The sequence below is a fragment of the Mesoplodon bidens genome, assembly GCF_964165515.1.
Source record: "Mesoplodon bidens genome assembly, chromosome: 6".
Classification (NCBI taxonomy): Eukaryota; Metazoa; Chordata; class Mammalia; order Artiodactyla; family Ziphiidae; genus Mesoplodon; species Mesoplodon bidens.
The window spans coordinates 25,411,805-25,436,481 of record NC_138162.1 but is presented as its reverse complement, the minus strand read 5'-3'; the positions used below and the strand labels follow the sequence as shown (position 1 = coordinate 25,436,481).

The following is a 24,677-nucleotide window of genomic DNA, read 5'->3' as shown; positions in this document are numbered from 1 at the left end:
GAAACATTCTGCAGCCTGAACCCTGTGTACTTTCGAGACTTTTCCTCATTTTACACTTCGCCTAGAAGACCTTATCTTCCAGCCCTGCCGGCCCATATCCTAAGGGCATTACCATCTTTGATCTGCCAAAGCCATGACCCTTATTCCTTCCTCATGCCCTCATCAAGTTTTGTTCTGTATTATAATTCTATATACTAGACTTAGTCATTTAACAGTCAAGTTAAATGACCTAGCACCTACCATATGTCTAGCTTTTTGCTAGGCTTTGGGACCATAGCTCACAGTCCGTGGAAACCAATTATCCCAGATCAGAATGTTAAAAGTCTGTTATCGCGATGAGAACGTAGTGTAAAGCAATTGGCTGGCAGGGCTGCTCTCGTTAGAATCTTTCTCTTTCCCTCCGCCTGGATTGCACTCTCTCCAAATGTTAGCATAACTTGACTGCTCAATTCCTTCAGGTCTCTTTGCAAATGTCACATTCTCAGTGATATCTTTTCTACCCAACCTATTATAAAATAACATCCCATCCTCTAACCCATTTACTTGGATTCTTTTATGTTCTATTTATTGTTTTAATAACACTCATCACCATCTGACGTACAAGTTACTTACTTGTTTGTGTATTTACAGCCTCTTTCCACTGTCAGGTCCAGGACAGCAGGGATTTTATTTTGCAGCTTCTCCGGGGCCTAAAACAGTGCCTGGCACACAGTAGGCACTCAATAAATACTTGTTGAGAGTAGAAAGAGAATTGGACTAGATGTCAGAAGACCTGGGTCCTAGTCACAGCTCTCCCACACGACAGTCGTGTGGGCTTTAGCAAGACACATCCTCTTTAAGCCTCAGGTGCCTCCTCTGTAAATCGGGGGTGATCATCTCGGCCCTTCCCCGCGGCTGACAGCACTGCTGTTAAGGATCAAACAGTGCGTCTCAAACTTTAACGTGCCTCAGAATCACCTGGAGGGCTTGCTAACATACCGGTGACTGGGCTCCATACTCGGTTTCCTATTCAGTAGGTCTGGGTGGGATGAGAAAATGTGCATTTGTAAAATGTCCCAGATGGTGCTGCTTCAAGAACCACTGACGAAGAGAGATGAAGGTACAGGAGGTGCTTGTAGGCCTAACGCCCGTCCCAGACAAGTATGGCACTGATGGCCCGGCAGGACATTCTGCGAGGACAGAGTGGACGCATCTTTTCCTTAATTCAGTCAACGACCATTTAGGAGGCGCCAGGTTAGTGCCGGGTGCTGGGGGGTCAGCGGCGCGTGCCACAGGCCAGGCCCGTGAGCCCGTGAACTCAGACCCTGGCCCAGTGGTTGGGAGCTCGCAGTGTGAGGAGGGCTGGGGCGGCCGCTCGGACCTCCGCATGCGGCGGGAAGTATCCAGAAGCGGGGAGGGCCGCAAGCGGGCACCGAAAACGCAAAGGCAAACTCTGGAGCTCGGCGGCGGACGCAGCTCGAAACTTCCCGGAACCCGCTGTCCAGCCCCCGCCCCCGCCCCCGCCCCCGCCCCCGCCCCCGACGCCGGCGATTGAGGCGTGCCCTCGCGCTGGGCGCGCGCCCGGCACACAGTAGGCGCGCGGCCCGGCCCTCCGCACGCGGCCGGCACACAGTAGGCGCGCGCGCGGGCGGAAGCGGGTGCCGGCGCGCGGTATCCGGGGGCGGAGCCGGCGGACTGGGCCAGCGGCGCAGACGGACGCGGGCCGCTGGCCGCGATGGGGGAGGGCGGGCTGCCCCCGGCCTTCCAGCTGCTGCTGCGCGCCTGCGATCAGGGCGACACGGAGACGGCGCGGCGGCTGCTGGAGCCGGGGACTGCGGAACCGGCGGAGCGCGGCGCGGAGCCCGAGGCGGGCGCGGAGCCGGCGGGGCCCGAGGCGTCCGGGCCCGGGGCGGGGTCGGCGGCAGGAGCGCCGGTGCCCGTAGATTGCTCGGACGAGGCGGGCAACACGGCGCTGCAGTTCGCCGCGGCCGGGGGCCATGAGCAGCTGGTGCGCTTCCTGCTGCGACGCGGCGCCTCGGTCAACAGCCGCAACCACTACGGCTGGAGCGCGCTCATGCAAGCGGCCAGGTGAGGGGGCCGGGGCGCCGGGGGGGCCGGGGTGGTGTCCAGCGGCCCCCGGGGAGCGGGCGGGCTCAGGCGGCCGGACCTGCCCGGCGGCCCCCCGCAGATGCCCCGGGAGGTAAAGAGTGAAGGACTGGTTCGAGAGAATTGGAATGGTAAACTTTGAGTAGCTTGGGATACGACGAGAAGTGGACGCTCTTTTTAATAAAGTAAAATCCGAATCTTAGAAACATTGGCCTTTCAAAACACAATCTGGAGACCGCAAATAGAATCTTAGAGACTTAGAACCTTAGTGATGTCCATTTATTACTTCTTGCAACAAGGGTTTTCTAAGAACCTACCTACCAACCCTAGCTTGGCGTTCGGGATGCTGCGGTACCCAGATAAAGTTCCCACTGGAGCAGCTCACATGCCATTGGGTAGGCCAGGTAAAGGAACAGCTTTCACGGGGAAAATTGGGGGAGCTTTTGGAGAGCAGACTCAGTTTCAGGAAGCGGGGGAAGGTTTCTGGTAAGGATGATGTATGTATTCAAGTCGAGACCTAAGGATACCTAAGAATTGACCTGGATGGAAGAAGTGGAAGGTGGGAATGGGGTGGTAGGAGGCCTGTGCAAAGGTTTGGAAGCCAAAGTGAAATAGGCATTAGTAGGACTTCCAGAACGATGTTGTGGCTGGGAGAGCCTGGGAGTAGTGGGAGATGCACCGTGGCGAGGCTGCGAAAGGTGAGCTATCCTAAGGACACTGGGAAGTAATGGAAGTTTCTAGGCAGAGCAACTGACAGAATGAGATTTGCGTTTGCAAAGATCGCTTTCACTGCACTGTGAGGATGGATTGGAGGGGTGAGCTAGAATCAGAAAGGCTGGTTAGGAGGGGATTGCAGCAATCCAGGAAGAGGTGATGGTGTCCTGGACCGGAGCAGAGATGGCGGTGTGAGAGCAAAGCAATGAGTTTGAGATGTACTCAGGAAGTAGGATGAGCCAGACTTGAAACTCTGGTATAAAGAAACTCTGGTATACAGTGAAGTCTCTCACTCCTGTCAGCCAACTACTTAGGTCCCACCCCATTTCTTGGAGAAATTCCCCAAGGAGGGAACAGAAGTCATTTGTAATTTTGATGGACATTGCCAAATTGCTCTCCATACAGGTTTATTAGTTTCCTATGGCTGCTGTAACAACTTACTGCAAAGCCAGCAGCAATCGCATCACTCCAACCCCTGCTTCATCATCACATCGTCTGCCTCCTTTGCCTCTCTCTTCCATATTTAAAGGACCCTTGTGATTCCACTGAGCCCCCCTGGACAATCTCCCCTATCTCAAGGTCAGCTGATTAGCAACCTTAATTCTATCTGCAACCTTAATTTCCCCTTTGCCACGAAACCTAACATATTTACAGGTTCTGGGGATTAGGATGTGGACATCTTTAGGGAGCCCATTATTCTGTTGACCACAGTAGTATAAACCAGTTTACCCTCCTGGCAGCAGTGTATGTGAGTGCCTTTTTTGCCTGCAGCCTCTCCAACAGAGTATATTATCAAACTTTTGAATTTTTGTGTCTGATGAGTGAAAAATATCTCAGTGTGGCTGTGACTTGCAAACTGAGTGAAATGAACCATCTTTCCATATGTATGAGCCATTTGTTTTTCTAAAAGCTGTTGAAATCACAACATTCTTACCCATAATCTTCTCACTGTGACCCGATTATATTTCATTTCTGAGTTCATTTCCAAGTGTTACATGGTTCTAGTTTAATTTGTATTTCTGGAAAATTTTTATTCTGCATTATTTTCGTTGTTAAATATATCGTTTTTAACTGCTGTGTGATATTCCATCCATGGGCACTACTGTGGTTTGCTTAACCATTCCTTAGCCCTTGGGTATTTATTTCAGTCCGTAAACACACCTAGGTAACGCATTGCAGTTGTAACACTTGGGCTGCCCATTCACATGGGTAATGCAGTGTTTTATGCACCTATCAGTGTGTTGGGACTCTTTGTCTTAAGACACTTGATTTGTTGCCCAGAGCCGTCTGGGGTGCCCATAAAACCTTTTAGGCTACGGACCTTACTTATGAGGTTCCCTGTCTCTCTTAATGGCCCCATCCACTCTTCCAGGATTTAAAACTCCAGGTAGGTCCTCAACCAAGTACCCATCTGGGCCTTAGCATCTCTCCTTCCCCTCTGCGTTAGTCCAGGCCACACATTTATAAGTGGCCTCCCACTGCTCTCTCTTCTTCCAGGTGTGCCTTCTGTAATCCATCCTCTGCAGAGCTTCCAGATCTTTCTGAAATGAATGTTTGGTTGTGCCTCTCCTGTGATAGCTCCCCTAGTCAGAGCCCTTAGCATGGCATTTGAGGCTCTCACATTCGGACCTCTTCCCAGATCCTCTCTTCTCCGTTCCCCCTGGCTTCCTAAATTCAGGCCAAGATGATATCATCCAGGCCTTCTCTTGTGTCTCCCTGCATGTTCTTTGTTTTTTTAAGTTAACGTTTTTTTTGTTGTTGTTGTTGTGGTACGTGGGCCTCTCATTGTTGTGGCCTCTCCCGTTGCAGAGCACAGGCTCCGGACGCGCAGGCTCAGCGACCATGGCTCACGGGCCCAGCCGCTCCGCGGCATGTGGGATCTTCCCGGACCGGGGCACGAACCCGTGTCCCCTGCATTGGCAGGCGGACTCTCAACCACTGCGCCACCAAGGAAGCCCTAAGTTAACGTTTATTGAGCATTTACTGTGTGCCAAGAGTTTCGTCTCCACTTTATGAATGAGAATTTGACATTACAAAATCTGCTTATGAGCATTCAGCTAGTCAGCAGATTTGGGGAGTCCAGCCGCAGAGTCCTCACCATAACCATGTACTGGAAACCTCTTTTTCCCCTTCTCCCCTCAGTGAGTGAACCCCCCCACTTCCTCCCAGCTTAGCTTCTTCTGGGAAGCCTGCCATGATATCCCCCCTGTTCTCTGGTCTCTCAGCTCTGGGCAGGCCTCTGCAGTAGTGCCCACCACTCCCACATTATAGCTGGTCACCTTTGTCAGTGACACCCAAACCTGGCTGTACATCAGAATCATTGGGACACTTTTCCAGATCAGATTCCTGAGTTCCCTTTCTGGGATTGTGATTCAGAAGACCCAGGGGAGGGACAGGGACTCTGTGTGACAAGAGGCTCCCCAGCGACGATTCTCCCACATGGTAGGTTTGGGAGCCACTGACACGCACCTAATCTCTGAACTCCCACCTGGAACCGAGGAGCCCTTAGTGAGCCCCGGGGGCCTTGCTGAGTGAGATTTATGTCTGCAGCACCTGGTTTGCTGCAGGGTGTCTCAAAGACCCTGATCACCAATTTTTTGCTGTTAACCAAGTTCTGCAGGATGGTCAAAGTCATCTGATTAATTTCATCTAATGATATTTAACCTTGATGGGACAGGAGACTCAGAAGAATTCAGCTGAAATCTGCTAACTAATAATTTAACATTTTTAGAGGATTTTCCTTCTTCTCTACAAGTTGGTATTGTAAAAAGAGCTGGAATTTGTGGTCCAAGTGTCCTGACTTTGTCACTTGCAAATCGAAAGGCTCTGGACTAATTACGTTCCTCTTTTTTCCTCCATTTATCTTACAGGTGCTATTTTGGAAGCGTTAGCTCTGACATACTCTCTAATTTACTATGGTAGAATGGGATAGTCCTATGAGATGATGAGAATTGACTCAACCTTTAGCTGAGCCTAGACAGGGCCTGGGTACTTTAAAATTTATTGTACTTCAGTTTGTGATTCTGACCATCTGGACTGTCTGTGCTGGGTTGTGCTCAAGCATTCGCTTACGTAACCTGCATCAAGAGCTCAGTGTTGAGGAATAATGTGTAGGGAGACTTCCTAGAGGATACACAGTTTGTCTGACCCTTGGGTCAGGACGGCCAAGCACATGGCTGTGTGCCGACACGTTCCAGTCTTGTGCTATTTCTCCTTGAAAGTAGATAGGCCTCAGAGATGGTGCTCCTGGCAGCCACCACTTTCAATGAAGTGAGTATCTATTTATCTTCCCAGCTCTCTGTGTTCCAAAGCTCGTCATTGGATCAGGACCATCAGAGGCCCTGTGCCTGGACTGCACTTTGGTCTCTTGTGAGTGTTTTAGCATCAGAGATGGTTTCATTCATGTTTTTTTTCCTATTCTTAAAATAATAACCTTTGTTGAGCACTTAGTTTGTGTCAAGCACTGTGCTAAGTATTTCAAATGAATTAACTCATTCAGGCCACACAGAATCTGAGGAAGTAGGTACTGTTGCCTTCCCCATTTTACAGATAAAGAATTGAGGCTCAGAGAAGTTAGGTTACTTGCCCAAGGCCACACAGCTAGTAAGAGACAGAGTCAGATTCACACCTAGGCAGGTGCTCCAGAGCCTATGCTCCCAGCCTCTGCTCTCAGCCATGAATCCTGTCACTCACCGTTTTCCTCTTGGTGTTGGCCACAAGGAAGCCACTTGCCAAATTTGCTAAACACTAAAGGGACAGCTTATATGGTGTTTACTTTGGCTCTAATTTCACCCTTGGCTTCCTTACTTTCCTTCTCCTGCCCTTCACTTTTCCACCTGCTAGCGTGGCAGAGCTGGCCTCTCAGCCCAGGGCTTTGAGAGTGGGAGTGTGTGCCAGGTCTTTCGATACAGGTGTTAATTGCTGAAATTAATTGGTAATCGTAGCAGCTGCTCAGAAAGCCCTGAGCTTCCCTATCTTCAGTAATTACCTATTAGAAGCTTAGCATCCACAAAATTATCTCAGCCTTCATTTTATATTTTCAGCCTAATTGAATGACCTCTTGGGCTACTCGTGAGTTCAGAAAGCATTCCAAGTGTCAGCATTTCTGCTCAAATTCAGCACTTTTCCTCCTTTGTGAGTTTGTTATACCAGAAAAAGTGGGTTTGGGATTTTAGGGTCTAGGTTCAAGTTTTGACTCCATCACTTCCAAATTGAGAGATTCTGGATTATTGCTTTCCATTGTAATCTTCAGTTTCCTCATCTGTGAAATAGGCATTATCAGTTTATCTCAGGGCTCACTAAGAGCCAATAGATAAAAACAGGATTTTTATCTGTGATCTGCTGTCAGGGATTATGCTAGATTTTATCTCATGCTTGATGACTAAATAGAGAAATCTTTTTTTTATTTTTTAAATTTTTTTGGCTGCTTTGGGTCTTAGTTGTGGCATGCAGGGTTTCTGTTTGTGGCGTGTGGGCTTCTCTCTAGTTGTGGCGTGCGAGTTTTCTCTCACTAGTTGTGGCGTGCGGGGTCCAGAGCTCATGGGCTCTGTAGTTTACGGCACATGGGCTCTCTCATTGAGGCGCAAGAGCTCAGTAGTTGTGGGACGCGAGCTTAGTTGCCCCGCAGCATGTGGGACCTTAGTTCCCTGACCAGGGATCGAACTTGCGTCCCCTGCCTTGGAAGGCGGATTCTTTACCACTGGACCACCAGGGAAGTCCCTAAATAGTGTAATCTTTTAAAGTTATCTACTCCAACGGAGGATACACCAGTTCTTCAGCCATTTCTGTTGCCTGTCTGGGGACCAGCCTCTGCGTGGTTATGCCAACTGTTCATTCACTCACTCATTCATTTGACAAAATTTACTGAGCTCTGCTGTGGGTCTTGTCCTTGGAGAGTGCACAGTCTAACAGGAAGACACAATTATAGAAGGAGGGCCCAGGTACATCAGTAGGGGTGAGGACAGGGGATTGTGGGTGTTCAAGTGAGGGACCCCTGAACTGATGTGGGGAGATGATCTGGAAGCTGCTCAGAGGAGGTGAGATCTGAGCTGAATCCTGCAGCAGGATAACGGGTGTGCTTAGACCCGTAGACAAGGACAGGAGGGTACTCTGGTCAGAAAGGCAGGATGGCAGAGGCATGGGAGGAGTATAACTGCTGAGTGCAGGTGAGCATGGCAGTACAGTGCAGAAGGTGGGAGGAAGTAAGGTTGACAAAGTTGGCAGGCCTTTTCGGGCAGTGGGAAGTGGGGGAGTGGCCATGAGATTTAGGTTTGGGGAATGTCATTATGGAGGATGGGCAGGGAGACAGGCTGGGGTTGCAGCTCTCCACATTTCTGCCAGATTCTGTACACTCTTGGAGAAGAGGCCAGACAGGCCCAATTCCCCTGCAGCTGGGGAAGCCAGTTCACCAAGCTCTCCCTCCGAGCTCCGCAGGCTGAGTGACCCGGTGCTGTTCAGGTTCACGTCCCAGAAGGTATTTGTAAGTTCAAAACAGAGTTCAATCTTGGCTCTGCCTCCACAGGGAGGAGGGAGGCCCTGGGTTTAGATGAAGCACAAAACCGCTTCCGTAAAGGAGGGGAACGCCACAGGAGATTCATTGGAAAAGCTGCCTTGCAGATACAGACCTCATGCCGGCATTACGGTCTTGTAAAACCTGGCACCGACAGCCCCACTCTTCTTGTTCTTTCCTTTTAGTCCAAGGCTCCTTCCAGCTCTGAGCCCAGAACTATTGCGCCAACCCCAAGCGCTGCAAAACAGAACTCTTCTGCCCTCTGGTGGCAGACGAAGGAAGAGATTTTGCTGGGAAAAGGCATCTGTTTTCCTCTTCCTGGTATCAGAGTTGGTGGGTGCGTGTCTGTCTCCCCAGCGTCCCAGCCAGGCAGTCGCTCAAGCTTCCCTGGAGAGGGTCTGGCCCAGGTCGGATTCTCAGCTGCCAGCAGGGGACATGCCAGCCAGAAGGTGGCAGCAGGCCTCTGGCGAGAGGTGCCCCCGCCCGCCTCCGCTGACCACAGCTAGGCCACACTTCTTGGCATGGGCTCCGCTGTCTCATCTTGAAGGACCTTCTGTGCATGTGTGTTTGGGGCTGGGAAGGGTAGACGTGAGTCAGACATGGACCCTGCCTGTGGGGAATGAGAACACAGTCAGAGAGGGAGCTTGCCCAGCTCTGAAGCAGAATCACACGAACTCTCTGCGATGTGGGAAGCAGCGGGGTGTAGGGAAAAGCGGGAGGGCAGCAGGATTCAGACAGACCTGGGTTCTGACCCTGTGGCCACCTCTCACCAGCTGGGTGACCTTGGCCTGTAAAATGTTTAAATGATTACAATTATAATAGCTAACATTTATGTGGTGCTTCCTTTGGCCAAGCACTGTTCTAGGTGCTTTATGTATATTTTATATTTATATATATTAACTCATTTAATCCTCCACAGCCCTTGAAGTAGATATAATCATATCCCCATTTTAGAGATGAGGAAATGAAGGCACGAAGAAGCTAAAATTCTTTCTCCAGGTAATGCAGCTACTGGTTGGCAGAGCTGGATTGGAAACTAGACAGGGCAGTGGCTTGCCTTTGTGATGGTGTGTATGCAGGGCCAGCACAGTGCCTGGCAGCAGAAGAAGGCCTTTGATTATAAGCAGCTATTACAACTTTAATACTTAATGATTCAATAATTAATAATTAAATGATTACATGAGCTGTCTCCTCATCACTGCCCCATGTTTAGTGTCACTAATTGTCCATCTTCCTGGCAGATTTGGACATGTGAGCGTGGCACACCTCCTTTTGGATCACGGGGCTGATGTCAATGCCCAGAACCGGCTGGGGGCCAGTGTGCTCACCGTGGCCTCTCGGGGTGGCCACATGGGCGTGGTGAAGCTGCTCCTGGAAGCCGGTGCCTTCGTGGACCATCACAAACCCTCAGGCGAGCAGGCAGGGGACGGCAGGGACGAGCTCCTGGACGTCACGGCCCTGATGGCCGCCATCCAGCACGGACATGAGGCTGTGGTACGTCTGCTGATGGAGTGGGGTGCAGACCCCAACCACGCGGCCCGCACTGTGGGCTGGAGCCCGCTGATGCTGTCGGCACTCCTCGGGAGGCTTGGCACGGCCCAGCAGCTGGTGGAGAAGGGGGCCAACCCGGACCACCTCAGCGTGCTGGAGAAGACCGCCTTCGAGGTCGCACTTGACCGCAAGTACAGGGACCTTGCAGACTACCTGGACCCGCTGACCACTGTCAGACCCAAGACAGGTCAGGCTGCGCCACCGCTAAACTACCCCCTCATCCCGCCGTGGCCTCACAGGGGACCCCAGATTGTGTTTAAACGGCAAACGCCGAGGGGTGCCCAAACAGAAGGGCATGTGGAAATCAGTCCAGCCTGCGGGGTAGTGGGACTTAAGATGTGCCGTGGGGGAGAATCAGGCAGGGGTGCCTGCCACGTGCAGGTTCCTGGCCCACCCTCCCTCCAGAGAGTGATTTGGTAGCTCTCATAGGAGCCTGGAAACCTGCACAGCAAGGCCCCTCCTTCCTAACCAGATGATTCTGGTGCAGGAGGTTCTGGGATCCTTCTAGAATGGGTCAGCAAACTTCTGTAAAGGACCAGATAATAAATATAGTATTTTAGGCTTTGTGGGCCACACAGTCTCTGTCGTAACCACTCAATTCTGCTAGAATGAAAGCAGCCTACGTGATATGTCAAGGAGTGGGCGGGGCTGGTGACCAGGAAAACCATCATTCTAAAAACAGGCACAGGGGTAGTTTTGGCAACCCCTGCTCTAGAACAGTGTGCCTAACCTCAGCTGCCAATGACCAGTCCCCAGAGACTAATTCACATAAAATTTAGCCTACTTTTCTGTTGTGTTTTTTCAACACCTATTAGTGTATCCTGTTTATTTTTTCTTTTTGCCATCTTTCTGGCACTTAAAGAGATGTCTAAACTTGCCATCTTTCTGGCACTTAAAGAGATGTCTAAACAATCCTTAGCAAATCTGCTACAGGACATATGTTTCAAAACCTCTAGTTCATCGTGTGCAGTAGAATCGTGTAATGCAGAGTCACACAGCCTCAATACCCTCTGTCTGTGATGCTCTGATTTCAGTGGCAGGCCTGAGACAGCCTGGGCTGTAAGGCTGGGCTGCAGCATGTGAGCACGTAGGACTGAAAGGTAAAACTTGGAAGAAAAGGTCGTCAGACAGACAGGCTAAAAAGACTTGAAAGTGTTGAAAGGTTTGAACCATCCAAAGAATATGCAGTAGTCCTGTCAATCACTTTGTAAATCAACTACACTTCAATCAAAAAAAAAAATTCAAATGGCCAATTAAAAAAAAGTTCCATCAATCAAAAGATGCTGCACATATGGGAAATGCTTATTAGAAATACACTATCGGGTCAAATAACTCTGAAATAAACATGTTGAAAAACCCTGTAACAACAGAGAGATGGCGAAAATGAAGAGAATGCCAAACAGAAAGGAAAAAGAAGTAAAGTTTAGGAAAACCTGTCTGGAGCCAGGAGACCTCTTTTACTTTGTGCAGATTGGACAAGTGAGGTCCAGAGAGGAATAGAGGCTGGTCAAAGGTCACATACCAGTTAGAAGTTGAGTGACTCTCAGAAGGTGAGGGAATCCATGGGAAGAGCGCGGGGATGTGACTCCGCCCAGTTGCAGCACTTGTAGGGCCTCTGGGAGCTGGGCATGCTTGTAACTCTCTGAGCCTTCCTTTGCCTCTTGTGTAAAATGGGGTTAATGACAACTACCAGGTGGTCATGAGCAGAAAATCTGGCCTCGGGGGTGTGAGCCCTTGGGCTAGAATGTAATAGCAGTTCAGTGTTAGGTCCTGGGGAAGAGTTGCAGTTGGAAGGTAGGGCTCCAGCCTCACACAGGGTATTTTCCTTGACGCAAGGCTGCTGCCCTCCTTTAAAGGCTTTGGTTCCGTTTGTCTCTGTAGCCAAGATCGGGAAGGGGACTGCCTTCTCACGTCCCTGCTCTGCCAACAGGCAGACTCTTACCTCACCCCTGCCCCGGGGAGGTTGGCTTCAGCCATGTTGCAGGTGAGGGAGATCAGGCAACTCGCTCAAGGCCTCCACCCTAGAAGTCGACAGTCTGGAACTTGCATCCTGCCTGTAGCCACTGAGCTGTGCCTCTTGTACTGCTTATTCTCCTCCTTCCTCAGATTTCCCCCAGCCGGCGTTCTGGGGTCTTAGCTCCCCACGTGCCTCCTTAGGGACTGCCCTGGCACCCTGGGAAGGCGATGCCCTCATCTCCTCAAGGTGCGGTGGGGCAGACACAGTGGTGGGCGTGCCCAAGGTCACCCTCTACCAGGATCCACCCAGCCTTGCCTGTGCTGGCCAAGGGACCTTGGACCAGCTGCCTGCAGTCTCTAAGCTTCTGTTTCGTCATCCATAAGTGGGGGACGGGAGTACCCCCTGCCTCACAGGACTGCTGTGAGGATAAAGTGAGGTCATCCCAGCCCAGAGGGAGCGCGTGAGAGATGCTGGCAGCTGCCTCACCCCTGTTACTGTAGTCATTCTATTTGATGGGACCAGGTCATGGTTATGAGCAGACTTCCCCATCGAGCAGACCAGGGTTTGAGGCTCAACTCTCCCACTTTGTGGCTGGGCGGCCTTGTTGTGTTCATTGTCCCTCCAGGACTCCAGTGTCCTCTTTTATAAAACAGCCATAATAAATGCACTTACCTTGTGAGGTCCTATGAGCTGTGGTAAGATAATGCCTGTAAAATACATACCCCAGTGCCTGGCACATAAAGAGCAGTGAGTGGAAGCTACCAAAATGGATTTTTATTGACCATTCATTCATTCCGTTACTCTGCAAGTATTTGAGTGCCTACTATGTACCAGGCACTGTTCTAGGCACCAGCAAACAAATCAGACCTAATCCCTGCCCTTGAGGACATTGGCCTCTGTAGGCGAGACAGCCAAGAAACAGGAAATAAGCATATTAAATAAAATAAGTTACATAGTACGGTAGGTGGAAGTACCATGGTGGGGAAGAAAACAAACAGGGGCGAGGTGGAGGGTGTGGGAGCAGTGGAGTTGGGGCGATACAGGCCACCGTATGAAATAGGGCCATTGGGTGGCCCCCTTGAGGTGAGAGTTCAGCCTACTTGCAGGAGCTGAGGAAGTGCTCCATGCGGCCTCTCAGGGAAGAGCCTTCGGGTAGGACAGCAGCAAGGGCAAAGGCTGTGTTACTATTAATGACAGGTTATTAAATGAAAACATTAGGCCCCAGCTTTTTTTGTGAGATGCCAGGAAATCCACCCCCCACCGGGGCCTTGGAGATCCCCAGCTCTCTCCCTTGCATTAGCTGCAGGACAGGATATCTTTTGAGGCTGTAACTGTCCTTGTGACACCCTCCCCACCCCCACTGTGGTTGTTCCTTGGGCTATGGAAGGGTCCCTGGAGTTGCTCTGATATTGATGCAAAAACCGGAGCCTGGAGTGAGGAAGGGACCAGCCCAGGGTCACTGGGCATCAGGCGCAGCTGCCGCAGCTTCCTGGGGGTAAGACTAGACTGTCAGTGATTCATTTGCACCAGAAGATTGCTTAGCAACCAACACTAGGGCCAGGTGACACACTCTTTTCTGTCAAAGGGTCTTGGCATGAGAAGGCCCTGGCCCACAGCAAACTAGACTCTTAAACAGTTAAAGGAACGAGACATATTTTTTGAAACCAAAACACAGAATCATTTCTTAATAGTATTTCAAAGGCAAAATTAGACACTTGGTTCCATGGCCCTGTGTATACTTCCTTATAAGAGCCCTGGAGTTAACTAGTACCTTTTCTGGGGTGGGTGTTGGTCACTAGGAAAGATAACAAAAATTGCTTTTTTTTTAGAATAGAGCCTAAGAATTTCTGAAGCATTTTCCCATCTATATTATCCACCCCTGCAACAACCACATGGTCCCCATGTTAGTGTGTTGTCCCCATATTAATGATGAGACGGATCTCTCTGGAAACATGCATTCAGATTTGGGTACTCTGACTCCAGACTCCGTGCTCCTTGTGCCACGCTGCACCTTCCTCCCAGCTGCCGGAGGGGATGGATCTGGACCAGGGATTTGGCCCAGAGTCACAGGTTTCCTCCTGCAGCTGCTCCATCCCCCCAGAGTTAGTCAAAGGAAGTCTTACATTTGCACACCAGCCAAGAGCCTGGTCATGAGGATGGATGCTTTCTGACAGGAAGGAGCAGGGTACCCGCTAGCTCCAGCTTTGAGGAAGATGACAGAGAGCAGATGAGGGAGGGGCTGGCCCTGGGTGGGCGCAGCAAGGCCCAGCGCAAAGACATCAGTTGGGCAGTCGCCTGCTGGGAGCTGCATCTGCAAGTCTGGGGTAGGGGTGACTTTCAGAATCATTCAGATGGCTGCTTATTTGGGAAGGAAAGCAAATATTAGCATTGGCTCTTCTGGTGGCCATGACCATGAGCTCCTCTGGGATTAGCTGCTCAGTGTCTCAGGGGGTCCTCTGCTCTGGAATTACCTCATGGTTGTACATTTAGTTTTTAGAATAAAAGAATCATTGTTTCTTTTTAAAATCTTCATAGGAATCCAGATTTTTCCAAGACTGTACTTTTCCGTTCTATCTGAGAAAGGCCATCCCAGAGTTTGGAATGCCTAAAAATGACTGCTTTATGAGTTGTGGGATCGGGAAATGGGCTGCTCATTCATGTTTTCTTGGCCAGATGACCTCCCACAATCTGTGTCTGAAGCATTTTCAGACACTCTGACAATAGCCCTTCCAGAAGGTCTGCTGGAGTCATCTCAGGTCTCTGATTAGACTGCTTTTGAGAAGCAGATCATTTTTAAAGCTAGGCTGGGTCATTACACCCTTGTGACTTTTCTGTTGTTTCAAACCTTTCCGTGGTTAACTTGTAAAATCTTTGTTTACCCAGATGAGGAGAAAAGGCGACCTGATATTTTCCATGCATTGAAAATGGGTAAGCGCTTTAGAAAATCTTTTTGGATGTTTAAGAATACAGTGCTATTTTTTTCCAACCTGATTAATACTTACAGTCCTTTTCAAGGCCACCCAGAGTATTTGAGAAAGAAACAGGCATTTTTTTGTTTCCTGACTCTAGTTTCACCCAGGGAGGTTCAGACCCTGTAGTCTGATAGTCACGCTGTTTTACACACAGATTCCAGACTGCTCTCTCAGGCCCCCTGTGCCTCTCCGGCTAAACCCTGTGGCTATGTCCTGGCTTTTACTTACCTCTAAAATACCTGGCTGCCCACCTACCCACTCCACTCTCTTTGTAATGAAGGGCTGTTTAGCCTAATACTGCCTCTCCTGAAATAGACACCCCACCTCCAGGAAGCTCGCCCTTATCCTCACCTCTCAGGGAGACCTGAGCTCTCCTTCTGCATGCACATTGCCCTTCATCACCATTCTTTTTTTTTTTTTTTTTTTTTTTTTTGGTACGCGGGCCTCTCACTGTTGTGGCCTCTCCCCTTGCGGAGCACAGGCTCCGGATGCGCAGGCTCAGCGGCCATGGCTCACGGGCCCAGCCGCTCCGCGGCATATGGGATCCTCCCGGACCGGGGCACGAACCCGTATCCCCTGCATCGGCAGGCGGACTCTCAACCACTGCGCCACCAGGGAGGCCCACCATTCTTTTAAGATATCAGTAACGTCTCTCTTTTGGTAAAGCTGTTTGTGTGCTTGCCTCCATCCCTCTTAGACGGAAGGATTTGAGAGTGTGGGCTACCTCTGACTCATCTTTGTAGCCCCTGCGATGCCCAGTAGCCCAGTGCAGAGGCTGGCTTAGCACATCTGTTACATGAAACCACTGGGTAAATAATCCTGCGGTACCAGGCCCACGGATCACCAGGACTTCTGCTTCTGCTTCTGTTTGCAGGAAACTTCCAGCTGGTCAAAGAGATTGCGGATGAAGACCCCAACCACGTGAACCTGGTTAATGGGGATGGGGCGACCCCACTGATGCTGGCAGCTGTCATGGGGCAGCTGCCTCTGGTGCAGCTACTGGTTGAGAGGCATGCTGACGTGGACAAGCAGGACAGCGTGCATGGCTGGACGGCCCTCATGCAGGCCACCTACCACGGGTCAGTGCCAGCTCCACTCCCTCAGTGGGGAGGCTAAGGTGTCCCAGGCTGAAATAGGGTTCCTGATGGATTTCTGGTACCGAGATGCTACAGATAAGCCCCCCAATTATGAAGATGTTGAGGCACTCAAGACTAAAAGCCACGCAGGCTCAGTCTGTCCTGCATTCCTACCCTTTGTGCCCAGATTTCCTGTTGCCTTGGCACACAGTTTCACCTGTGGCCATGAGAAACCATGCAGAAGGAAGGTTTTATACTGAAAGATAAGTTTCAGTTGAGCAAACAGATTAGTGCTTTTGGAATTTCACATTGATGTATATAGCAGCCCCCCTGTTGCCCCTGTTGGGAATGAATATCGGCCATTTGTACCACTGGCTTCTCGTCTGACGGCGAGGCTTGTCCTAGCCCTTGTTTTGCATAGGCGTCAGCGTCGACTGGTGCTTCTGAATCCCTTCTCATCCAGTCATCCCTCTGCCCTCCTGGATGCCTCCTCCTTGGGGTGGGCTTGACCAAGAGGCAGGGATCTGCATGCAGCCTTATACCTGCTCAGTGATCTGATTCCAAATTAGGGGCTCCACCCTTGTCCTGCTTCAGGTGATCAGAGCAGTCTCCTGCGTCCTTTTGAAGTGGTTTCTTTCCTCATTTGATAGGCCGCAGACTTCCGCACCAAACACCCTGGCCTGCGGGAGGCTTCACGTTTCAGCTGCAGGAGTCCTGATTTGGGGCTGGAGGGGCCGGGCCTGCATGTGGTCCTGGGGGCCAGTAGTTTGGCGGCAGAGCCCTTGGTTTTTGTTTTGTTTGTGGAAGGAGCACTCAGGCTTTGATTTCTGTCATGGCTGTCCACAGTGTAGGGAACAAGGGCTGGGAGACACAGCTTTCCAAGCCCTTTTACAGGTGCAGAGATGCTGCTGTGGTTAAAGCCACCACCCATGTTGCCCAGAAGCAAGGCCATGCTCTCCCTTTCAGTGGGTCTCACTCTGGCTTTTTCTTTCTTCCACAGGAACAAGGAGATTGTCAAATATCTGCTAAACCAAGGAGCTGATGTCACTCTTCGTGCAAAAAACGGGTACACGGCCTTTGACCTAGTGATGCTGCTGAGTGATCCTGGTGGGTTGTTTCTGGAAAAGAGTTTTAAGCCTGCCGGGTTCTCTGGCTGGGAATCGAGATAATCACCTGTGATTAAGCACTTGCTTATTCAAGGGGGAAGCCACTCTCAAACTCCCAGAGCTCCCCACACAGCCTCAGGCAAGTCTTCACTCCCCCCAAGGAGGTCGGAGCTGGGACCAGGTAGTCCCTGAGGCCTCTCTCGCCTCCAGCCTTCTGGGAGTCTCCAGGAGGGAAGGCCTTGGCAGTCCGCACAAATCCTAGATTGGTATTTGTGCTCCCAGCCGGAAACTGATTGACTCAGGAGGAAACAGGCCCCTCTCACGAGCAGAATCAGACGAAGCAGTGACCCCCGTGGCTTAATTGTGTAGGTGGAGGCTCCAGGTCAAGGGTCCTGTGCTGGAGGTGTCGCCATGACTAAGCCCCCAGCTGGCACCTCAGACCCTCCCCCACTTTGACAGGCCTTCCTCTGGGACCTGGGGCTTCCAATTAGCCAGCTCAGGGGGCAGGGTCTGTCTTACCTATTGTCTCTCTTGTGACCCCCGAGTTTCAGCCCAGAGCGGGAGAAGCTGGGAGGCCTTCCTGGCCCGCAGGCTCTGAGCCCTGAGCCGGATTCTAAGCAGCTGGCGGTGGAGGGGAGGACTTTGCCTCCTCGGTGTCTAGTGGAGGGACTTCTGCGACCTCCCTTAGCTGTGGAGGTGGCAGGCCGAGTGCCCTTCCTCACCGCCAGCATCACCTCCCTCGCCACCCTCCCCGCCTGCGGGCCCCACGCATCACAGATACGGGCTGGTCCCGTTGTATCCTTGAAGAGCAGTGAGGGCAGCAGAGCTCCTCGTCTGCTTGTAGAGGGGCGGAGCCCGGGGTCTGGGAGGACTTGAGCCCTGCTGGAGAGGTAGCGCCGTCCACCCAAGTGCAGTGATCTCGCTCGTCACCTGCCTAGGGTTCACATCATTCAGAATCAGTCTCCCGGGGACCCCGGGCTCCTCCCACACACGCTTTCCTCTGACAGACCTGTCTCTTTCCCTGTGTCTCTTCCCGCCCCCCACTTCGCCCCCACTCCCTTTCCCAATAAAACAATCTACCCCAATGGATTTTCTTTTTCCTAGTGGGTTTTCAAATGAAGTTTTTGCCTGAAATTTTCGAAGAAACACATGCTTATTATTGAACACTTGGAGAGAAAAAAAGGAAACAGTCACCAAGAGAAAAGCATTATTAATAGTTGGTAGTATTTTCTTCTCAGTCCTGTTGTTTTTTCAATAGCCTAGTTGAGTTAATAATAACTAATACTACTTGACCTTTCTTAAGCACTTACTGTATGTTAGGAATTACCTCAAATCCTCCAGATACCTTTATGTGGCGGTACTAATGTCACCTCTTAATCTACCTGCAGTTACATGGCCAGGGAGGAACAGAGGCAGAATTCAAACCTCGGTCATCTGGCTGTAGAGGCTGTACTTTTTAAAAAAAAAAAAAAAACAACAACAGCTGTTTTATTTTACTTATTATTTGTTTTTAATAAATTTATTTATTTATTTATTTATTTATTTATTTATGGCTGCGTTGGGTCTTCGTTGCTGTGCGCGGGCTTTCTCTAGTTGCAGCAAGTGGTCTTCGTTGCAGTGCACGGGCTTCTCATTGCGGTGGCTTCTCTTGTTGCGCAGCACGGGCTCTAGGCACGCGGGCTTCAGTAGCTGTGGTGCACGGGCTTAGTTGCTCCGTGACATATGGGGTCTTCCCAGACCAGGGCTCGAACCCGTGTCCCCTGCATTGGCAGGCGGATTTTTAACCACCGCGTCACCACGGAAGCCCTGAGCCTGTACTTTTTAAAACCCACCACCCCTCTGCCTTCCTGGTAGGACAGGACTTCTGGCTTTTATTTCTGGTTAAGTGGGTTAAGCCCTGCTCACCTGTTTGCCACCTTTTGAAGAGCCAGTGGAGAGGCAGGGACGCCTTGATCCTGGAGTAACAGGCTCTGGAGCTGTGGGGCTGAGTTCTCAGGCTGATGGGGGTCATCTTGGGCCCCCACCCCATGGCCCAACAGACATATTTGCAGGTAAAATGCTGCCTTTTGTGTCCATAGACACGGAACTTGTTCGACTGCTGGCATCTGTCTGCATGCAGGTGAATAAAGACAAAGGCCGGCCCAGCCACTCACCACCCCCACCCCACTCGAAGGTCCGACAGCCCTGGAGTGTCCCAGTGCTGCCTGATGACAAAGGTGGACTTAAGGTTTGCCTTTTCTTGTCTTAAATGGCGTCAGAGAGCCAGGCCAGAATGGGTAAAGCGGGGAGATGCTTGCCGCTTCCTTGTTACCCAGGGCTGGTGTAGGCTGGGGTGGGGGCCCCAGTAGGGGCAGGAAGTAAGCTGGAGGTGAGCAATAGGGAATGGTGGGGACCAGGGAAAACTGGGGTGATCATAACCACTTAGTGGCCTTAGTCGCTGCTTTGCAAATATGTGTGTCCATGTTGCCACATGTTCCCATCTTTTTCAGGAGAAGCTAGAAACCCAGATTTTGATGCAGAGACACAATTTATAAATGTAGGGAATTTAAACATTTTTTTTTGCATGATGTAGTACTGAGCTGGCCAACCTTGAACACCTCTTCTTCCAGGCTATCTGTCTGTGGCCCGTGCTTTAGTGTGGAAAGTATTTGCTGATTGCACCATTCTAGGATCTCCCTGCGGTCCACAGACCCCTGTCAGCTTCTTCTGGAAACCTCAAAACCAAGCTCCAGTTGCCTATTTCTAAACTGCAAGCTGAATGTTTCTCTTTGAATTTCTTATCCTCCCAGCCCTGCTCTGCTTGTTGGAAATCAAAATTATTTTTTCCCTTGTCCTGGCTGGGGTTCTAGCACCTTCTCAGATCTGCAGACTTAGCATTCTTCTCATGTTCATCGCTCACTCAGGCCCCTGGATTCTTCCTCACAGTGTTGTTTGCATAGTTCTCTTCATTTCTGCCTCACTGCCATCTCTGTAGGCCAGGCCCTCACAGCCTCCCTTTGGCACTGTGCCAATAACCTCTGAGCTATCGTGGGATTATGTAGACACCCTAGGTGTGGCACCTGTCCTCTCTTTAGGTGGGAAGGCATCAGCTACAGGAGCAGATGGTCCAGGCCTTGGTGTGGACACCCTGACACCTCTCACATTGTTACTGGAATAGGGGGAAGGAGGTTATACAGTAATAGATGTTAAGGTGTTTGGTATTGCCTCTGTGTCCATCTGTCTGTCCCTGTTTGACTGTAAGACATTGAGCAAGTTGATATCCCTGGGTCTGTTGTTTCTCTATCTGTGCAATAAGGAGATTGATTAGAAGAGGGTTAGCAAATAGGGTTCACTGCCAACTCCAGCCTATTGGAAAGGCCCCCTAAGGGCTGGGTCAGGAAGGATTTAGAAAGAACCATGGCTTTTGGGAAAGGGTGCTATAAGGTTGATTGGTAATGCCCACAGTGGTCCCAGGAGAGGGGAGGGGAAGCACGTGTGGAGTGTGGTCACTGTCCCTGGGCTAGGTGTTCTTGGGGCATGATTTCTGCTCTGCACTTCCTTGGTAGTCCTGGTGGAACCGAATGTCCAATCGGTTCCGGAAGCTCAAACTGATGCAGACACTGCCCCGTGGGCTGTCCAGCAACCAGCCATTGCCTTTCTGTGATGAGCCAGAGCCAGCACTGGACTCCACAATGAGGGCGCCCCCCCCAGACAAGACGAGCCGCTCTGGGCTCCCCGACGTGACCCCCACGACCAAAGACAATGGTAAGAAGAAGTTGCATGTGTGGTAGAATTTCCAGAATGGTCAAACCCTGAACCTTTTTGCCCTCATCCTCTTCCCTTTGTCCCACCTCCTGGGCTGATGCCAGAGGTGAGATGCTGTTGGAATGTGACACTGGGGCAGAGTGGCTGGTCTGGCAAAGAAGGGACATAATTGCTGTCAGTGTGGTAGAATGGGAAAGCTGGTGGCACAGGTCTCAGGCTCCTGTCCCACACGCCCTGTTGAGAGACCACTGGCCAGTCACTGCCTCTCTCTTGCCTTCGATTGGTGATTTTCCCACCTGCCAAATGTGATTGCTCTTGCACCGACAGTGTTTTGAAATAGAGTGAATTACCAGGGTTGGGCTGGGGGTAGTGAGCTCCCCACCACTGGATGTATTCAACAGATTGGATGACTTTGCCACGGCACTGAAGGAGATTCCCACACTGATTGGGACGTCAATTAGATCAGATCCCTTCTAACAGTCAGACTTCCCACACCCAGACTAGATCCTTTGGCACCACTGTTTGAGACAGACTATTGAGCTGGAGGTGCCACTGTCTGACCCAGCATGACAGTGGTTTATGGAAAAGCTGAAAACACACTCTAAGGTACCTTTTAAGTGCTTTCCTTCTATTCAGATATAGAATACCAATTATTATTAAATATTTAATCACTCAGGACAGTTGGTTTTCCAGGATGAAGGCTGACCTGGTCACTTGCCCTCATGCTGTGAACTCTTTGTGGGGGGGTCATTTCAGGAAACTTCTATTTGTTTCTCAGGTCCTGGGAGCACAAGAGGAGAAAAGGAAGATGTGTTATTGACAACCATGGTGAGTGTGGGGCTTTTCTAAAAGCATTTCAAGTCTCTACCAATCGTTAGGGGATTGATTTCTAAGGAGGGATGTAGGCGTTTGTCTTTGTGGTGGTTACAGATGGGGTCGATATCAAAATGTGTAACAGTGGGTATATCTCTGGCACCGAGAAATCAGGACAGATACCAGCCCTGAATTGCAGGTAAGGCTGTGCTGGTGCTTAGCAGCCAGAGGTAATCCCCGATCGTGTTCTCAGGGAGGCAGTGCTGAGGACAGGGGCCTTGTAGGGATAGGAACTGATGGGTGACATTGAACTCACCCTTTTGGTTATGGAAAGCCAAGGAGAGAGGAGTCAGAGAGGAGGGTATGTCTCCAGCCTGAGAGGGGCCTCAGTTTCCTCATCTATAAATTAGAGATGTATCAGGATTAGGTTCAGCTCTGAGTAACAGAAAGTCCCCAAATAACTGGCATAAATATATGTCAGCATCACATTTCTGTCAAGTAAGTGAAGTTCAAGACTAGTTCATTGTTCCATAGAGTTTGGGACCTAGGTTCCTTTTACCTGTTGGTCTCCCAGCCATGGCTACTACTACCAAGGTCACCTTTTGGTCCAAGATGGCTGCCAGAGCTCTGCACATTACTACCTCACTCCAGCTGACAGGAGAGATGAGGGGAGAAGAGGTGACCATAGGCACATGCCAGGTGTCTTTAAAGAAGTTTCCTGGAAACTCACACATCACTTTTGCTTACATTAATTGGGCCAGAATTTAGTCACATGGCCCATTCACACTGCACAGGAGGCTGGGAAATGAAGTCTTTGTTCCGAGTGGTCGTGTGCCCATCTAAATATCAGGTGTGTCTGCTGAGGAAGATATCGAGGATGGACATTAGGTGATAGCTAGCCTTCTCTAACTTAGGGGATGCTATCTCTCATGGTTGTGGTTTTTTAATGAGATCATCCCCAGGAAGTTCTTCACGTAGTGGCTGGCCCAGAATGAGCTCTCATTTATCTACTGTGTGACCTTGGACATGTTACCTCACTTCTCTGGGCTTCATTTCTCTTCTCTGAAGTGAGAGTCTCCTGGTTGGAGTTGGGCTCAAGTCCCTTTAGCTCTGAGGCCCTAATCTGGAGGCTGGCCAGGAGGGGGCAGTATTGGAGAGAAGAAGGGAGCAGAGGGGCCCCCAAAAGACTAAGCTGCCCCGGGACCTGCGGAGCCCTGACCAGGATCTGCCCGCGCTGCCCTGCTGTGTAATAGGCGTGAACTGGTGTCTGCACGCTGACTGTGGGACTTGTACCGCCCAACATTCGATAATGTTATTAAATAGCAATAAGTACTTTCAGTATGAAGACAGAAATGCTGTTATTGAAATTTTGGAAGATGCAATTAAAGTATAAAGAAAAGTAAAATTGCCCTTGATCACACATCCAGATATAATCATGATTGACATTTTGTGGCATATATCTTTTGAGTATTTTTCCTAATCATTTTTTCACATCTGTGAATATGATATCGTGTTATATACAATAAACAAATACCTAACACAGCACTAAGTATGTACCAGCCAAATGCTTATTAACTATTTGCAGCACTTTACATATATTCACTCACTTAATATCCCCAACAACCATGCCAGGTCAGGCACTGTTATCTTCCCCATATCGTGCTGAACCTGGTGTATTAACAGGTTGTCATGACCATCTTTTCTGTGTCAGAAACACTCTTTGGTCCCATCACATCCAGTGGCTGCAAGATGAACATTCCCTCATGGGACTGTGCCCTCATCTCTTTATCTAAGACTGACCTTCTGGACTTTGGGTTTCCTAGTTTTTCATTATTTTAACAGCTCTGATGAATACCCTTAGGCAGATGAGGTTGTCGAGGCCCAGAGGGGACAGCCCTTATTCACGGACTCTCAGAAAAGCAGGACAGAGCCAGGGTGGGAACCCAGGATGCCCACCCTCCCATCTTGTTGCTCTCCTGTCCCACCTCCTCATGCCCTCTAGAGGGCACCAGTGTGCCTGCCTGCCCCGTGGCAGATGGAGGATGGCCACGGTGCTCTGCTGAGTGGGCGTTTGCAGCCATCCTTGCGGAGATGCCCACCTGCCTGGCTCCCGAGGCAGGTTTAGCTGTGGTATGCCCTTCCCTGCAAAGCACCATCTGGCACCAAGTTCACTGTCTTTTCTTAATTAAAGTTAGCTTGGACGGTGTGAAAGCTTTTCCTTGACAATCCGCCAGTCATCATTGTGTGGATTTTATACTGACCCCAAATCACATTTTCAAAACTTAAATTGCAGTTAAAAATGTCAGAAGTGGGAGGTGTGGCTGGAGTAGGAAGGAGGTGGTGGGATGGGGAATGGGAGGGTTGGCTGGGTTCACAGAGAGCCAGCCTGGGCCTTTCAGTACCCTCATCCCCTCCTGAAACCCCCAGCTCTGGTCACACCAGTGTCCTTGCAATTCTGCGCGCTGGTCTTGCTCGTCTTGCCTCCAGGCCTTCCCACATTCTCTTCCCTCGGTCTGCAGTGCCCTTTCCCCCAACCTCTCTGTTGTCCTTTGGGCTCAGCTCAGGTGCCCCCCCCTCACAAGATGCCCTCTCTACCTGCAGGGAGAGGCGGCCCCTCCCCTGTGCTGCCCCATCACAGCACACGTATCACCTCTTGGCTACCCCACAACTCTCCACACTCCCCGCCCCTGTTGTATGTTTCTGCTGTGGACAGACGCAAGAGAACCTGGGAGTTGGAGCAGGGCAGATGTGGGAATCGCTTGGTTGCTGGGAAGAGAGCTGAGGCCATCATATGGGTTTCTGGCTTGGGTGGAGGGGTAGGTAGTGCTGCCGTTCTCTGAGAAGCAGGGGAAACCTGGAGTCTTCCTCGCAGAGCTGGGAGCCCTCTTGGAGCTTGCCTAACCCACAGCCTGTCTTTTTCAGCTTCGGAATGGAGCCCCCTTCACCAGACTCCCAAGCGACAAGCTGAAGGCAGTCATCCCCCCTTTCTTACCCCCTTCCAGCTTTGAGCTGTGGAGCTCTGATCGGTCCCGGACATGTCACAACGGGAAGGCAGACCCCATGAAGACTGTGCGGCCCCAGAGAGCCAGCAGGGGGCAACCTGTGGGCGGCGGGAGCACAGACACCGTAAGTTGTCCAGCTGACATGCTT

At 50.7% G+C, this 24,677-nt stretch overlaps 1 protein-coding gene across 5 annotated transcripts in view; it reads left to right on the top strand.

Annotated features, from left to right (window-relative positions):
* The first annotated feature begins 1,636 nt into the window (after positions 1 to 1,636).
* ANKS6 (ankyrin repeat and sterile alpha motif domain containing 6) overlaps positions 1,637 to 24,677 on the top strand; it is a 53,045-nt gene continuing 30,004 nt past the window's right edge. For all 5 annotated transcript variants that reach the window (XM_081236940.1, XM_081236939.1, XM_081236941.1 and 2 more), the window contains exons 1-9: positions 1,637 to 2,067; positions 9,550 to 10,046; positions 14,700 to 14,744; positions 15,663 to 15,867; positions 16,865 to 16,971; positions 19,049 to 19,197; positions 20,516 to 20,714; positions 21,493 to 21,542; positions 24,450 to 24,653. In XM_081236940.1, coding sequence (XP_081093066.1) covers positions 1,715 to 2,067; positions 9,550 to 10,046; positions 14,700 to 14,744; positions 15,663 to 15,867; positions 16,865 to 16,971; positions 19,049 to 19,197; positions 20,516 to 20,714; positions 21,493 to 21,542; positions 24,450 to 24,653 — 1,809 coding nt within the window. In that variant the 5' untranslated portion in view covers positions 1,637 to 1,714. The remainder of the gene's footprint in view (positions 2,068 to 9,549; positions 10,047 to 14,699; positions 14,745 to 15,662; positions 15,868 to 16,864; positions 16,972 to 19,048; positions 19,198 to 20,515; positions 20,715 to 21,492; positions 21,543 to 24,449; positions 24,654 to 24,677) is intronic.